Raw genomic sequence first — 18,069 nt, forward strand, 5'->3', positions numbered from 1 at the left:
AGATGGGAAAAGAACTGTATCCAATTATTCACTTGTTCACTCTTATAATTTGAATTAAATGATAATTTTTTTTTTGTTTATTACAGATGACGAACACAAGTAATAGAAGTCTAGAGCCTGGTGCTAATAATTTTGCCACTATCCGAACCACTTCTATAGTCACTAAACAGATTAAGGACCATGAGGTGTCCAATGAGTTGCGCGAACAGTTTGCTGGTTACAAACGGTTACGGAAGCAACATCAGAAACAGCTCCTTGGGGTAAGGGATAATGCTGAAGTTTGAAAGTCCCAGAACTAGTTGAGATTTAGAGAATAATGTCTAACCAGTAATTGAAAGTCCTATATAAGGCATTTGTATAAATGGTTGTAGGTCCAGAAATCAATTTCACAAAAAGTTGTAAATAATGACGTCATAAAAGAAAATAGCATTGTTACGTCATAACTTACGATCAATTTTACTCTTACGACTTTTTGTGAAATTGAAGCCTCACTCCTAAGTAATATAAGTTTGGAAGTATGTAGGATTGATTATGGACCTCAGACCCTCCTTTTTTGAACTCATAGATACAAAAATACCACTCATGTTAATATTGCAAATCCTAGTATACTATACACATGTTTCAAGGAGTAACCTCTCATCAGCAGCATTAGAATAAATGCATAAGAAGTTCTTATCCATAAATAAATTGTAGACATGAAGTACCTGAAACAAAAATAATGAATTAGGAAGCCAAATCTAGCACTTAAATGAGTTCTATTAACTGCAATACAGGAAATTAAGCCTCACTGCTTTACCTCTTTCAAATCTTATAATACTGAAAACACTGGTAAATAATTTGTTATATAAATTATACCAGACAAGTCTGACTAAGTGCTAATTATGTAATTGGTTTGGAATAGATACTAAATTCAGTGTTTAATTGCCTTGATGGTTAAATCTATTTGAATCACCCAGCTTAGTAGTTCAATTTTAGTTTTTCTGTATATTAATATGTACAATATAATATGTCATACTATTTTTTTCAGCTTGAGGGTAAATATAAACAGGAAATGGAGGAGCACAACCAGAAGTTAAACAGGGAATTTGATAATCTCACTCAACAGTTGACTGTAGAGTTAGAAAAAATCAAGAAAAAACAACTTCAAGACCTAGATAAAAAGGTGTGTGCAATTGTATTATGTCTGATCGCTTGAATATAGCTGAGATATTGCTGCTCGGGCGTTAAATCTCAACAATCAATCAGTCATGTATTACGTCTTATATTGCAGGTTAAAACAAACTTTGTGATTTTCTAGAACTAGAAAACAAAATCTTTTACGCAGGACTACCATATGCTTTATTGTGTCTACTTGTTCACTATTTTGAAGTGTTTGCATATCTAGATCTGCAAATTTTGTGAGAGGAAAAATAGTTCATATCAGTGCAATGCTCTAGAATTTGAAAAATCACCTTCTTTCTTCGAGGAGTTATGGCCAGGAAAGAAATCAACTTTCCCCACAACATAATCAAAATGAAAATTTTACAAGACCTTCCTTGGCCTTTATTTTATATGTCACATCCCTGTATCAGGAAACGGTTGTTTGCCTTGCTGTTGTTTATTTCCCAACAGAAATCTATCTAAAAATTTTATTACAATTTTTGCTTTTAATATGTTTGGGATTGGGATCAAAAAATTGAGAATTGGTCCTTTTAGATGATCTTCATTTCAATGGGCCATTCTTTAACACCATTAAAAATTCTAATTTTTATGGGACATTTCAGCTGGAATGTGATAAATGGCACCCTAGAATCCCTATCACTGTATGTTACAAGAAAATTTTATTGTCGATGTATAATGACTTTAAACCAGGTGTTTTTTTTCGAATATTCACACAAAGAAATGTTAAAAAACTTGTATTTATGTGACATGTCAGAGTTCCTTATCTTCACTTGTCCAAAAAAAAAGAGATGAATTCATCTATTCACTGTGATCTTCAAAAGTGGAATCAAAATATCTGCAAAGAATATTTAATTTTACAGTAGTTGTCCAAGCATTACAGAACTTGAAAGTACCAAAATTATAATTTTTTTTCCAACTTGTGTAGCTTATTATTTTTTTACACATTTTTATTATTATCTTCATTACTTATTATTTTTTCTCTTTTTATCAATAGCAAAAGACAAACCAGGCCTTGGAGAAGAAACTTATAAGACAGATTACCCAAACACAAGAAACAGAAAAAAAGTCATTTGGAGCTAATCAGAAAAAGGAATACAAGCTCACCAAAGAACAAATGAAAAAAGTAAATTATAGGTTATGATTATACATCCTCAGGGGTAGATTTTGAAGGGGAAAAATTGAACTGCTGTTTGTGTTTATGTCCGAGTTCTTTTGCTGGTGTGTGAGGCTGGATTCCCAACTAAGCCACTTCAAAGACTTTAAATTTGGGTAGTATTTACATCAAATGCACAGCATGTAGGAGATAGAGTGATGGCTGTTTGGCTCTGAATCCAAATAATGTGTCCGAGTGGGGTGCCATACCTACTTATGGACTTGTCAGACTAGTACAAACCAGAGTCTTTTTGATTGGTCAAATGTTGTCGATGTGAAATGCATGAAACATCTGCCATAATAGGTAAAACCATAATCATTCCACATCTTTTCAGCAATTTTTTAACTGCTAACTCTATGGATTAATTAACATATGGTTTGCAACTTTTACATGATGAGATGAATTGTATGTCAGGTTTCAGTCTGGCAGTGTTCTAGGATTCCTATTTCCCGTTACCCAGGGCAAGTGAAATTTGGGTCAGGGAACGTTAGGTACTTAGTTACACTTTCCTGTGGCAAGTTGAAAACTTCATATGCTGTAAGGATTTGTTTTGTTAGGAAAGCAGTCATTGACTGTGGGAAAGTTGATATTATATGGATTTTTCCCGAGGAAACCTCAACTTCTGAAAAATCCTAGAACACTGTCTGGGTTGAACATCCGCTTCCCTCCCTTTGAAGAAGTAACATGGTAAACTGGTTAACGTGGAAATAGTCAGGTAAGCTGTGTTCTTCTGACTCATTGTTTTTCTAATGATTTGTTTATTTCAGGAGATTGATAGTGGAACACCAAAGAAAGAACGGGACGATGCTCTCAAATTACACAAAGACCGTTTAATGACTCGTCAAAAAGAGGCTGAAATAAGATTAGAAAAACAACATAAAGACTCTATTGATTTTGAAATCCGTAAATTTAGACGACGAAAATTAGTGCAGTATCACTCTTTAGAAAAAGAACAGTTACAAGAGGTTAGTATTTTGAATGAAAGTACCATGAAATTCTGGAAGCCTGTCTTAACTGTTATTAACAGTTGTTAATAATGATAAGCGGCAGGTGTAACCTGTTAGGTGATGAATAAACTCGTAAGCTTATGATCAGTTACAAATTACATGACATTTAACTTTTGAAATGAAAACAAAAATTGCTGTCTTAAACCATTTTGTTCATTATCTCAGTTATCAATATGAGAGAAGACTAGTAAACTCTATGTGTCAGCCCTTTTAACAAGTTTAATTATTGCTGCATGTGTGCATGGTAATTTTTCCCATTTCCAGTCAGACTGAATTCAAAAATTACTGATTCAAAAGTCAAATGTCAAATATGTAGAAAGTACCATATTTTAAATTTGCCTACGAAGTATTGTGCTTACAATTATTAAGATTTGGCTTGGGCAATAAAAAAATAGTTTCACTGAAGAGAACTATTATACTCGCACTCAACAAGTAGGTGGTACAATGTATATTGAAATCACCTTGTCTGTCTGTCATTCCATCCATCATTCCATTCCATGCAATTCTATTGGCTTCCTATAGATGGATTGATTTCAAATTTGGTTTGTAGCTTTATATAGATGGGGTATATGTTCTGATTAAAGAGTAATCAAGGGAACCAAGGTTAAAGCAGTAATCAAAAGAATGCAATCCAGGGACAAAGACCAGACATGGAAAACAGACATACACAACAAAGAACATAAAGTAACTAAAATCATACATACAAAGTAACAAAAGCAAATTAGCAACTTAGTAATATATTGGCTTTACTTAAAACATTCTTAGACCTAGGTTGTTATTTATCTTCATCACTTAAGGTTTTGACTCAGAAAAGATATTTATAGATACTAAAGATTCAAAGAGCGGTGCACCAGGAAAGGAAATCAGATAATAAACAGGGTTTTTTTTTAATGAAAAAATGGCTTTCAAGTATCTTGCTTTTATTACAATAACTCACATTGATTTCTATTTCTATACAAAGGTCAAAGATTTTTTTCATGCACCTTTGGTTTTGTAGTAATGAATTGTAATTAGTCAAATTGTGCATGTTTATTTTAAATTCAGGGGAGTATGAAGTCAGCTGATATTTTTTGTTACTTCATGACAAAAATTCATCAGACGATTCTGCTGTTTTTAATTTGTAACATCTGATTGAAGTAGAAACCCCCCAAAAAATTGGTCGAATATTTGCGACATGGGGTTTTTGAAGCTACATGTATTAATATGCATGAAAATAAAAAAAAATTGAATAGATATTTTAAGGGCAGTTCAATTTTGCGTTAATGAAATTTGTCCACTTAAAAGAATGTACATGCAAGTAGGAAAATTCCTTTAACTGGTCGAAGTGGTGAGTTACTAATTACTATTCTGAACAGTTATCAAACATTTTTCACAATCATTTTATTTACATGTGTTAGTGTTTGGATGGTGACATTACATAAGTGGCTTAAATGATCACAAATGAAAGTCAATAAACAGTACATCTCCATAATGGTTGAAAATAGTTAAGAAATTGTACTTCTTGTTAACACAGCATCAAAATAACTTTCAATGTTTTTATACTTAAAATTTGAGATGCGAAGAAAACCATGTGCTGTTAAATTCAGATACATGTAGGGGCTAGCACAACATCAGGTGCATCATATTGTCTGGGCCTATTTTTTTTTAAGGGATCATGGATGATTTTTGTTCCATTTCAGGAATTAGCCAAATTACAAGAGCAACAGTTAAAGCAACACAATACGTTATTACGGCATCATTCATCAACACAGGAATTAGAATATAAACAATTATTAGCCATTCAAAATTTAAGAGATGAGCACTTACGAAAACAGCATGCAACTGAACGCGAAAATCAAAAGGAATATAATAGTCGTGAAGAGTCAAATCTTAGGAAGAAACATGCTCTGGAACATAAACAGCAACCCAGAAGTTTGAAGGTATGCCACTTATCATATGTTAAGTTAAATAGTTCATTATTTTGACATTTTTTATAAGACTTTGTGTCTATCCTTCCATGCATCATACAAAAATTAAAAAGTCTTTGGTTAATTTTTAGGTAGCAGAAGGTTTTGTCGCATTGAATGAAACTGTCCTTATGTTTTTTATTGTCATCCTATTTAGGGTTACGTGATTTGAAATCCTGGAAAAGTGGTGTGTCCCATGATTTAACTCTATGTCCCTGAAAAAGGAGTGTGTCCCATGATTTAAGTCTGTATCCCTGAAAAAGGAGTTTGTCCCATGATATAACTCTTGTGTCCCTGAAAAAGGAGTGTGTCCCATGATATAACTCTTTGTCCCTGAAAAAGGAGTGTTTCGTATGATTAATTTTGTATCTTTGGCTGTTACTAACAAACACTGTTGGATTTTCCTATTGTCCTTCTTTTGGAAAAAGGTTGTCAAGAAGGACTTCATTTTGACTCTTAAAAGATGTTTTGAAATGAAGTAATGGCCCACAGAGTTATAAAGAAAGTATGTAATAAAGAAAGGGCTTATGTAATAAAGAAAGGACTTATGTAATAAAGATTGATTTAAAAGTTTTTGTCTTCTTGATATTTATCCAAAACATTCTCTGTGCAGGGGTCCAAATATGCTTTCAAGTGTGAAAGGGCCTAGACTTTTTTGCATCCTTAATGATAGGTCCACCAGAAGAAAGAGATTGATCCTCAATAATATTAAAGTGTATTATGTCCATGGCCTAGGTAAATGAAATTTCAATGGTCCTGCATCAGAAATTGAGAGTCCCAGACCTCGGACCAGTACTAATTTGAATCTAAACTGTGTTAATCAATTCAATACTAATTTTTCAGCAAAAAGAAGTTTTAATTAGAAAACAGTTTCATGAAGCTGTTCAGACTCAAAGAAGACAATACAGAGCTCTCAAAGACCACATTGTACAAAGTACACCTAAAAATGAACAGAAAGCGGTAGCAAAAAAATTAAAAGAAGAGCAAGTTAGGAAATTGAATATCTTAGGAGAGCAATACGAGGCCAGTATAGCTGAAATGTTACAGCAGCAAAATGTAAGTAGAGGATTCAAGAGTTGGAGAAACAGAATCTGACTCTGTTATCAGTTGATTATTAAATTAAAATGAAAGTTGAAATCATTGAAAAGCTTTAGTAGAGCTTGGTAATTCAAATGCTTTGATTGTAGAAGAACATGTATCTGAATTAACTATATGGTGAGTGAGTGAGTTTTCTATATATCCTGTTAAGAAGCCATGAAACATTACCAACATTTCATGCAACACATAGACTGCATCTATTCAAAAGTATAAAGGAACTGATCCTATTAGAATTGAAGTAAATCATGGAAACTCCATTTTATCATTGTTTTACCATGGGCTGGTCATTTCTGTTTTCGTGATTCATTTCTTAATTGTATGATGCATTTATAAATCATGAAAACTCCATTTTATCATTGTTTTACCAGGGATTGCCCATTTATGTTTCCATGATTTTTTTCTTTATTATATGATGCATTAAAATTAGCTCACACAAATAATTAACAGAATGTTTGATTCTGCAAGATTCTTCAAGATTTTTTTTTAAGATATATTGTTTTGGATTTCTTCCTACAAAAACAGGAGGCATCTTAAGATTTTTTTGTTTTAAGTTAGGTATTGTTGTTATTATTTATTGGCAGTAAGTCAGAGAAGGCCATGTGTCTTTGCATGGTGTTTATTTAACTAAATTTTTTTTTCTGTTCAATGAGAGTACAGTTTATTTGAGAGAGTATGACTTTTAATTAGCACAGAGTAAAAAAAAAACTAGTCATCCTGTAGACTATTGCTGAGTTGCTATTATTTTGGATAAGTGCAGTATGTTTTCAAGGAGTAGATTAAAACATAGATATAAAAAATTCTCTAGAAATATGAAAAAAATATTAACAAAGATAAAAGTACATGTATAACAATGGGTTACAACACTGAACTTCGAAGATCCAATTTTTGTAGACAAATAAGGCAATTGTAATACATTTGAAAATTGTTTCTCACAGTAAAATAAGTCTTCCATTCTTCTTCAACTGCAAAATTAATATAAGTGAATGTATTCCTTCGATACAATTGGATAGAATTTGTGAAAGTTGTAAACCATTAATAGAATATTCTATTAAAAAGAATGATTGAGCATAATGTTGTCAAGAGTCCTGAAGAATTGCTCAAGCATTGTTGAGTAATTTTATCTTGGTTATTCACAAAAACATCTTGATTTTGCAGGCAAATGTGCCACACATAATCTTGTGGTTTGCATTATATGATTATCACATGATTGTCATATGATAATCATATGACTGTCAGATGATTATCATATGATTTGAGCACCTTATGATTATCATATGTAACACATTTAGCTGTGTATTCTGTTTATTAAGTCGGTTTTATTAATTCCTATTTTCAACTTATATTTAAAATTTTTTGAACAACATATTGATATTCTTGTTGTGACGTTTTGACAGGAGAAAGTCTGTGTGTGAAATTACATACTGGTAATTTATTTCACAGTGTGAATTATAAATTTTTTTTTACACAGGGAACATTTGATAAACCACTGCTATCTATATAATAAAATGTTTTATGCTTTATATACTTCCTATTTTCATCAGATGAGATTAGATGATGCCCAGTTATCTGAAGCCCAAGATTTGAAACAACGACTGCAGCAGGAGTTGGAACTTTTGATGGCATATCAAAGTAAAATTAAAATGCAAATGGAGGCACAGCATCACAAGGAAAGAAAACAGCTGGAAGAAAGAGTTTCTCTACGAAGAGCTCTTATAGAACAAAGGGTAATGGCAAATGAATAAGTCTAGGCCAAGAAAAAATACATGTCTGTTTAAAGTTAAATTTGACACAAAAATGGTTTAGATAGTTCGGTAAAATCGTTTGATTTTTTAAACTATTTATTTAGACACTCTTAGGGAAGATTACTTGACTTAATAATGCTCAAATGACAAAAAATAATAGTTTAGCAGCATTTCTTAAAAAAAAATATATCTATAAAATGTTTTGGTTAGGCAGAAAAAATGGGGTTGGTGGGGTAAATGTAATCAGACAAGTTTTTTCTTGCATTATGGAAGAACATGTATTGTATTTTAGTTTACAAGAGAAATATTATTCATAGCAGTTTGTAGAAACTGTACATGTACATGTATTTATGAAATGATAGTCAAAATAGCTTTTAAAAATACACTTGATTGTAGCCACACTTAATACATTATGAGAAGAGAAGGAAAAAAGAAATAGATGTAAAATGGATGTAAATGAAAGAAAGTAAAAAAAAATTGTTTGATAATGGGAGGTTGGTATAGTGAAGATTTTGTCATTTGTAGCTGGGACATTACATTTGCATATAGCATAAGCAATTAATGTATAAGTCTGTTAGAGTTGGGTATGACATATTCTTTATACATGTATTTAACTAAGTAATTGGGTAAAGAAAAAAAATCCAATTGATATACATGTAAACATAACATATATGATTTTTTTTTTAAGATGGAAAGCGAAAGGACTAAATTGGATGCAAGTAAAACAGCTTCAGTGAAAACATTAAATGAGAGACAAATGAAAGAAATAGAAGAATTTGATGACGAGACAATTGCATTGGGAATGAATGCTCTTGCAGTAGTGGAGGGATCCACAAATGCACAGAATTATGATGATGAAGTCAGTTTACGGGGGAGCATGATAAGTTTGACTCAGAGTAACAGTAGTAGTTCATTTACATCCACCTCGTTTAGGGATTAACCCCTGCATTTTTTGTAGTCGTTATTTTTTACTCAGGTGTTCAGAACACCAGTTATTAAAAACACACTCTGGGAATTCCCCTGTAGAGAAATATAAATATAGTGCATCACAACAATTGGATGATTTCAAATTGTGCTACTAATAGCACACATCCAGACAGAGATCGCCACGCTACTCAGTGCTGGTATAATCCAAGTCAAAGATGCTGTGTACAGAGCAGAAACTACAAAGTGTGATTACAATGGAGAGCTTGCTCTCTTCATTATTATGAAGTGCTTTCATTAATTGGGTTATTTCCCCTGTCAGGGAAAAAGATGGATGCAGAGAGTTCTCATTGTATGTATAGGATTAATTGTTGATAGGCTGTACCTGAAGAAAAATTCTAAATGCTCAAAATGAGCTCTTACTAGAAATTTGGTATGGAATAGGTCTTGGGTAAATGACAAGCTCAAAACTTAATTGTTCAGTAACATAAATGATCTTGAATTTAAGTTAGTCGATTTGATAACCTTATACTGTAAGCCTTTGTCAGGAACTGATTTCACATCAAGTCAGATATGTGTAAATTTGATCGTAAGTTTTGTAAAACAATTGAGAATGTTTTATTATGTCAAAACTAACGATTCTTTTTACACTAACAACTTTTTCTGAAAGTAACTGCAAAATTTGAATAGCTACTTCTGTGTGTTTGTTTTTTTATTAAAAAAAATGAATAAAAATGATATTTCTGTCATTATTTCAGCAGTTATATACAGTTTGCTTTGTTTGACAAGGAAAAAAGTTATTATTTTTAAACAAGACCTCTTGAGTTTAAACCATAGGAAAAACTGAAGATAGATTATCCCTTATGAATAAACAATACAGCATTCCTATACATGTATTAGCATATGTTTTATTAAGAATGCTTTAACATTGAGCCTATTGTATATTTCGTTGTTGATAATCCATATTCCAAATGTGTTCTCTCATCCATCTTTGCCCGTAGAAATACCCTCCCTGTTTTACCATGCTTAATTTTGTTAAGTATATACCAATTTATGAACTATTATATTTTGTATTGTATGAATCTTAGGAAATATGATTATATTAAGATTAATAACTATTTATAGTACTTAATGTCATAAAGGGAGATAAGCCAAAAAATAAGTGTACAACATCCTGGAGTGGTCAAATCAAAATGACATATCATATCTGTTGAAGAAAAGTACAGTTGTCATTTCAATACTTCTGTGAAACCTGTGTGAACAAACCTACTTTAAACTGCATTATTTACTCAGAGTAGGTTTTCAGTCACCTTCCCTAGCCGAGGGTTATGGTCTTGTTCCAAAGAGGTGAAAGGGAGGTGGACAGGACCATAACTCTTGGCTAGCAAAGATGGTTTTCAGTTGACACTGGTAAAAAATAGATTAAAATTGATGTAATATGTCTGGTTCAAACAGCTATACCTTTTGATCAGTTTAATTTAGGCAGATTCATTGTTCTTGCCAGTATATACACCACTTGACATCAGAGGGATTACTATCACTTATGGTAGACTAGCTTTTGCTCTTTCCATTACCAAGAATCAATATAGAATTTCTGGGGTCAAAGAAAAAAATTGAAAGAAAAGGTCTTTGAACTGTGTAGTGTTGTAAAGTTCTTATTTTATAACACTTCAGGGAAGATGACCCAATAATTTTGTCAAAATATGTGATAAAAGTTTTGATCAAGAACATTTGTAAAAGAATTTGATATGTATTAATCATTTTAGGAATTAAAAGCCTTGAATGAACAAAATCTAGATGTCAGGTTATGTATAGTTACTGCTGTATGATGTATTCCCTCTCAACAGTGCAGTTTGATTATTCTGTTTCTCATCACTCTGGAAAATCCAAGTTTTAATTATTGTAACTAAAAAGTTATAACATACATATTAATTCCTATTAGCTGTGTAATATAGTGTAAGTATTTGTAAGGTTCAGGAAAAATGTGAAAAATCTGAAACATGCATGTCAAAATCCCACCTATCTGACAATGTAACATCACTCAAGGATACATTTTCTATTTAAATAGACCATTATTTGATCTCTTCATTACTGACTTTGCTCAGAAATTTTTCTATAGAATGGTAGAAAATGAGGTTTTTGATGGAGTTATCTCTCCATGAAGTGTTTATCTTTTTGTGCATTGCAAAGAAATTGTAACTCAATTTACCAACATAATATGTAAAATCTTGTCTGTTTTCCTTGTTTCTGATGGTAGTCAAATTAAACTTTCAAAATGGTGGGTTTTTTCCTTGCCATGTTTCACCCACTGCCTGATTCTTACATAGACTGACACTTAATGAGTTTAATGATAAATCTGGAATAAATTTTCTGAGAAAATACCGGTAAATCGAATTTTTCAAAGAAAATAAAGAGTTTCAGAAATCCAATTGTCATGAAGGAAAATACAAAAAAATGTATGTTAAGATGAAATTATTCCACAGGCAAAAAACATATTTCATGTTTTTTCAATTAAGATATATAATTTAAAGATTTGGCCATGATGATACGACAAGTAGAAAAATTTAAAATCATAAAAATAAGATAACTTATAATCAAGGTGTATGTAGATTGTATGTTATTAGAATATTTTTGACCTATTTAACAGTGTGATATCATATATACGTTTTAGTTACTAGAATGAGCATTGGTGCTACTTATTTGTAAAAAAAACAACAGTTATGTATACATCTAATTAAAATAAGACCTACTTATTATTCCATTCAATCGTTGTATGTGGGATTGTGCAATACTCCATTTCACTTACTGTTAAAAAACATTTCTGATCAGCCAATCAGATCTCAGCTTTTGTAATGGTGTAAGCATAATTATACCATGGTAGGTATAGTAATAAGGATAGTTATAAGGATGCTTGTCCTTCCTTCCTTCTCGTCTAAATATAGCTGAAATATTGCTGCACAGACGTTAAACCCCAACAAACAAACAAACCTTCCTTCCATCTGCTAGGTAGCCGTCTCTTATCTGTTACTCCTCCTAAACCATTGAATAGACTATAATGAAATTTAAAACAGAATCTTTATTACATATTCCCATTGTGCACCTCCTATTTGAGATTTTGATCGAAATCAATTGGGAGATTTCACTGACAAAACATTATGTTTGTTGTTTATGAATATGGAGACACATGCAGTGACTGAATGGACCAATTAGTAGGTTTAATTTTAATTAGATTGGTTATGTATCTAACCATGTTTATCTGTTATATCTGGATGATTTCAGCATTCTGTTTTGTCTTTTAATTTTTCATTCTAATAAAAGTTAGGCCAAAAAGAACTATGTTTGTTTCCTGGTTTCTAATTGCAGTATTTGAAGCACTTGCACAGACATGATGTATGTTATAAAAAATGGTCAGTAAAAAATTTGAAAAAAATGAGTATTTACTTCAAATTGGACTTAATTTTCTTCTATTTGAATTTGGAATTTGAATTTTTGTTTTTTTTTATTCATATCCAAATTTTTTTACTCCCTGTAAAGTTAAGATCTTGCTATATAATAACAAAAGGCTAAGTACCAATATATGTTTCCTATCTTATGTTTTTAAATGAAATGATCTTGTATTTTTTCTTATTGGAAACAAGAAACAAACATTTTTTGGACCTCATATTGTTCTCCATTGTACTTACGAATAATTTTTCAAAGCACTAATTTATTATGCAGATGTTATAGTATGGAGTTAAATTTTCATCATTTACAAGGGATTTCTTCCATATAAAAACGATATATCTATTTATTAACTAGTGTTTTTGTAAGGAACAGATTGTAAATCAGGAATATTTGCTGCTATTTCTTGAAGGTAGGGTCTTTCTTTCTTTGTCTACCAAATATGTGTAAATGAACTTTGCGATGTTAAGTTTGAATTAAATGTTAAAATTTAACCATTTCTGAGATTAAAATTTTGTGATTTTTATTTCATTTGATCATTCTTCCTTTTGAACTTTTTTAAATCACAAGAAAAAGTGAAGTACTAGCTGAAAGAATCTTTCTAAAGTTTGGGCTATTCCATTAAAGTGAAGGGATCTAAAATACCCTGAGAACAAAATATATTTTTGCATGGCTGATACCATGAATACCATTAAAACTTGCATTCCTTCTTCCTCATCTATGTTCAGTGAATAGGCCTTTCCTATAAACTCCTTTCTGAATATCCATCTATGTTCATATAATAGTCCTTCCTCAGAAACCTTGTCCTTGAACACTCCATTTATATAAATAGAATAGTCCATTTCAAGTAACCCCATTTGTGTTAATGGACTAGTCCTTTTCCACTTACCCCATCCATGTTTATGGAATAGTCTTTTTCTAGTAATGCCATCCATGTTAATGGAATTGTCCTTTTCACAGAAAACTCCATCCTTTGAACATCTTTCAGGTCTTTTTTTACCTCATCTGTCGAATACTCCATCACTTTAGTTGGTAGGTTTTTCTTTGTTCGCTAGTAGCAATGTTCATATGTTAAAAAGGAATGATTTTTAAAGGAATTTTTACTTTAGGTGTACATGGTTGAATATTTTTACCCCTTGACAAAATTGTCATTTTCTCAGGCTTATGAGTATCAAGAGTTTCTTATTACTAATTAATTTTTTTAGATTAAATTTCATTGACATAACCACTAATGTCAAAACCTGTCAAGCTTCGATTCATGTGATAAGGTTCCAGTTCAGAGTGCTATGGTTGAATAGGTTTATATACTGATTAAATGCTTAGTTCCATGTATTAATCCATTGATGAAAGTCCTTTAAAAAAGCCTCTTTGTATCCCTGCTTCATGGAAACTTCTGTCATGGAATAGCAGCATTTTGTACCTGGAATTTCTTTAGGAACTGAGAAGTAGTTCTCCGACATAATCCATTATGATGTTCACCTTTAGATAGACTGTCATGCATGTTTAGTACACAGATACTGTTTAAATGAAATGAACTACACACAGACTTAATGATTAATTTGTCATTGTAAATTTTCTTATCTCATGACATATAAAAACTTACTGAATATTAACAGTATTTTAGAACAACTTTTTAAGCTATCTACCTCAGTAAAGTTCTAATCCATATTACTCATTCCCATGTATGCTTCTTAGAATTCTGCTTCTCCCCATAATTCCAATGAAATTCTTTATTCCTGTTATGTGAAAAAATGAGTATTGATTAGCTGAGAACCAATTACTTAAATTTGTCATGTGACAAAAAGGAATTTTGATTGGTGGAGAGCTAGTTCCTAAAATTTCTGGTTAGCTTAGTCAGTGTCTGACCTTTGCCATACTTGAATGAAGTAAAACATAATGTACCTAGACTAGTATAGCAGTTACCAAAGATATAACCAGGTTCGTAGTTAAATACTTCCATTTCACTCTTAAGGTAATGTCTTGCTGGAAATTCTTTAAATATTTTCCTTTGTCAGATTATTTGTTTATCAATTGAAAGGTGTGTTTTTGTAATTTGTTGTTTATGCAAGGAGGAAATTTTTGTTTTAATTCATTATTTCTCCCGGTTTCTAAATTTAAACAAGAGAAAATAAATTCTTATATGCAAGTCAAAAAAATGTATGAATTTTGGATGGATGGTGATATGTCACTGAACTTGTGATGCTCAGATTTGGTCCCTTCTCATATATTACCCTGTTATCATTGAATTTTTATTGGAAAGAATTCTGTATAAAGACCAGTTGTGTAACAGGTTTGACAGATAAAAAACTATAAATAATTGGTTAACCATACCTTAGACAATGAGAAAGAAAGTCAAAATGCCTGAATTTCTGTTACAAAACTGTAGATTATGGAGTAGCATAAAATGTGAATTTTAAATTCTATCCAACAATAAGGTACCAAAGTAAGGGTCTAACTCCCCAATCTATGCAAACATATCTTGGTTTATATCACTCAACACAATGTACTTGTAATTTTCTTTATTGCTTCAAGTGATTTGGGATGGCCTTGGTTTTTATATGATAATTCTTGTACATGGTATCATATCATTTCCATTTTTACCATCTTGCTGTGAATAGGCCTTGGTGCCATCAAACATGAAAACTACAGAAAACAAAATTTTCTGATCTATTTGTGATGTCATAAAATGTTAAGATTCTGATATGAATATTCTCAGACTTTACAATTTTATGGTTTTATGGTGCCAGGCCTGAAGTTCTTTCATTTTTGCAAAGTTATCACCTCTTTCTATCAGGTACCTTGCATATAATTTAAAAAATGGTTATTTCTTTTTATCAGTACAGGATGTCAGCACATGGGAGGTAATACTACTTTACTTATAAAAAAAATGAATCCGCAATTTGCCTTAAAAATCAGTAAACATATTAGCTAGTACCATACTGTAATGTCATTGTAGAAATTTCATTTTGCTGTATGCAACCTTTTACGTTACTCTGTATGAGTGTATTGTATATTCTAACTACTAGCTTACCTTATCAAGCATTTTATACAGGCCAAATGGTTATTTTGTTTATATTTCTGAATGATAGCAATACTGGTTTGACTGTCTAATTTTTAGTTGACTTTTGCTTTGGTGATTCTCCTCAACTCCAACTTGAGGTGTAAAATTTTGTACCAATGAATTACATTTTTTGCACAGTAAGAGACTCGAAGCGTTTTTTTGCACAGTAAGAGACTCAAAGCGTATAAAATTTGATTGAGGATGTAGTCCTTGGGTAAGGGACATAACTCTTTAAATCAGTGATAGGTTTGTATCATATTCAATTTCACCAAAGCCTTTCAAGCTTTTCTTGAAAAAGAATGAAATCAGTCCAATTACTTTGATGCGTACATGAGATTGATGTAAAATGGTAAATACAAACATTCCAATGATTTGTAAGAGTTGTATCCCTTGCTCTAGGTCTACCTCCTTAATTCTTTAAATGAGCTACATGTAATCAATAGAATGATAATACATACACGTGAATTAACTGATGCATTTCTTGATTTTCATTTCACGTTTTTTGTTTTTGTTTTTTTTTTGGCGGTATGCTTCATATCCCTCTATAAAGTTAATCCCTTGTGTGTATCCCAACTCTAGTATCAATCCCTACATAAAAAATGTTTCTTGCAGTGATAGACCCAAACATCACATGACTTTAGAAGGTTAATATATAGGACAGGGTTCCCATCTGTTGAATGATATATTCTAAATGCATGGTTCTATTTATGTTTGTGATCTTTTATAAGACATCAAACTCTGTTATTAATACATATATCCTGGTGTAAAGAAAAGTTATTTATTCCTTTATTTATTCTTAAGGACATGTACATGTATACTCATGATTGATAAAAATATGTTAAAAATCAGTACTTGTATCTTTACATACAGTTTTAGTTATTGTGCTTTGTTTTCTTTTGAATATTTCATCCTAATAACAGTGTTCCAAGTCAAGGATTTCTGTTCACATTTGTTCCTTCCAATTAAAGTGAACTCAAAATCCTAACTTGAGAATATGTCTAGATACAAGATTCTAATATGTTTTTCAGTACTCAAGTGGTAGAAAAACCCTGTTCTTAAAACTTCGTCTAAATATCATGTGGTTAATTTTGTTTCTCCACTACAAATTTGTATGTACAAATGAATAAGTTCTAAATTAATTAACCTGTGGTACTGTACAATTTCATTGTGATCTGTCTGATAGTATAGATATTAACTTTTGAAATGACTGTATTTTTAAATGAGTAAGAATGAGAAATTAATAAATACACAATAAACTAATTTTGCCTTTTATTGAAAGCCTTGATGGGACAAAGAAGTGTTATCCATGAAAATGTCATGACCTAAGGGAACACTAGTATGCCTGATACTTTTGTCCCCAGTAACTAATATTCATCAGAATTTAGAGGCTAATAATATTGAAATCTGCTTGTTCTCCATCTGTCTGTTATTAATTGTTACATCCTCACTGTGTATGGATAGAATATCCATTTGTGATTTTCATGAAACTTCCACTGATGGAAACGTGAATAACAAGGAAAGCACCTATTGATTTTTAGGTCAAAGGTTAAGGTCACTTTTACTAAAAGGATAGGGCCTTGAGAATGGTTTTGTTATTTAGATATAGATCATCTGTGTTCAGGCTAAAGAGAGTTGTTGGTCACAACATCATGAAACTTCGAACAATTGTACTATGTATATCTGATAAACAAGTGTCAAGTGATGTCTGATGAATTATTCATGTCTTTTGAAAGAGCCACAGGAACAAAGCATATTTATTCAATCAGATACTTTTACATTTATTTCCATGCATTGAGAATTACGTAAAACTTGCATAATTCAATTTGCAATGATGAAAAAAGTAAAAAAAAAAGATTATTTTATATCTTGTTAAAATATAGCCCTTGGAATTATTCCACATACAGTCAACCTTTTCAACAGTTAATTAATCAGTCTATAGTACATTTGACACCTCATCATTATGGGTGCAGTTATTGTATTATACAGTATATGCTAGATAATAGACAGGATTCTTGAACCCAAATCTTGCTAAAAGTACCAATGAACTGACTACCCCACCAACAACATAAAACAAACAAAATTCTATAATTGTCTACTCACCATTCTTTGCCAATAGAGCCTTGTTAGGGCTTTTCCTGTAAAAAATGAGGGACGGAGGGAAGGCACTTTTATTTTTCTATATGGGTGGGTGTTCAGGTCTCTTGACAAAATATAGTTTAATATAAAAAACATCAATAGAACTTCTATAGGTGACTCCATTGGTGAAAAAGTTGATTGATTAATTGTTGGGGTTTAACGTCCGAGCAGCAATATGCCTTCCCCTGGTACCTTATACCCTTAAATGGAACAGCCCTTAACAATAATTTGCTTCCTGGATTTTTTATCTTTAGACATAAAAAAATGTCATCAAAACAGATAATTAGGTAGTATATTACAGATGAAATATAAAGCTTCTGATATGCAGCAAACCTCCCAGATGTTGTATTGGTCTGATAAATATGTTGTTTCTGATTCTTACACTGTTTAAAGGCAAATC

The 18,069-nt window shown here is 31.4% G+C and overlaps 1 protein-coding gene across 9 annotated transcripts in view; it reads left to right on the forward strand.

The window, feature by feature from the left end:
- The window catches only part of LOC148607433 (serine/threonine-protein kinase TAO1-B-like), a 37,623-nt gene extending 20,830 nt beyond the window's left edge, over positions 1 to 16,793 (forward strand). For all 9 annotated transcript variants that reach the window (XM_088544338.1, XM_088544333.1, XM_088544335.1 and 6 more), the window contains 8 exons: positions 87 to 260; positions 1,028 to 1,162; positions 2,156 to 2,284; positions 3,082 to 3,279; positions 5,001 to 5,240; positions 6,111 to 6,323; positions 7,907 to 8,089; positions 8,796 to 16,793. In XM_088544338.1, coding sequence (XP_088400464.1) covers positions 87 to 260; positions 1,028 to 1,162; positions 2,156 to 2,284; positions 3,082 to 3,279; positions 5,001 to 5,240; positions 6,111 to 6,323; positions 7,907 to 8,089; positions 8,796 to 9,047 — 1,524 coding nt within the window. In that variant the 3' untranslated portion in view covers positions 9,048 to 16,793. The remainder of the gene's footprint in view (positions 1 to 86; positions 261 to 1,027; positions 1,163 to 2,155; positions 2,285 to 3,081; positions 3,280 to 5,000; positions 5,241 to 6,110; positions 6,324 to 7,906; positions 8,090 to 8,795) is intronic.
- The last annotated feature ends 1,276 nt before the right edge of the window (positions 16,794 to 18,069 follow it).

The sequence above is a fragment of the Perna viridis genome, chromosome 9, assembly GCF_037379345.1.
Source record: "Perna viridis isolate PV_CMFRI_1.1 ecotype Kerala chromosome 9, ASM3737934v1, whole genome shotgun sequence".
NCBI lineage: Eukaryota > Metazoa > Mollusca > Bivalvia > Mytilida > Mytilidae > Perna > Perna viridis.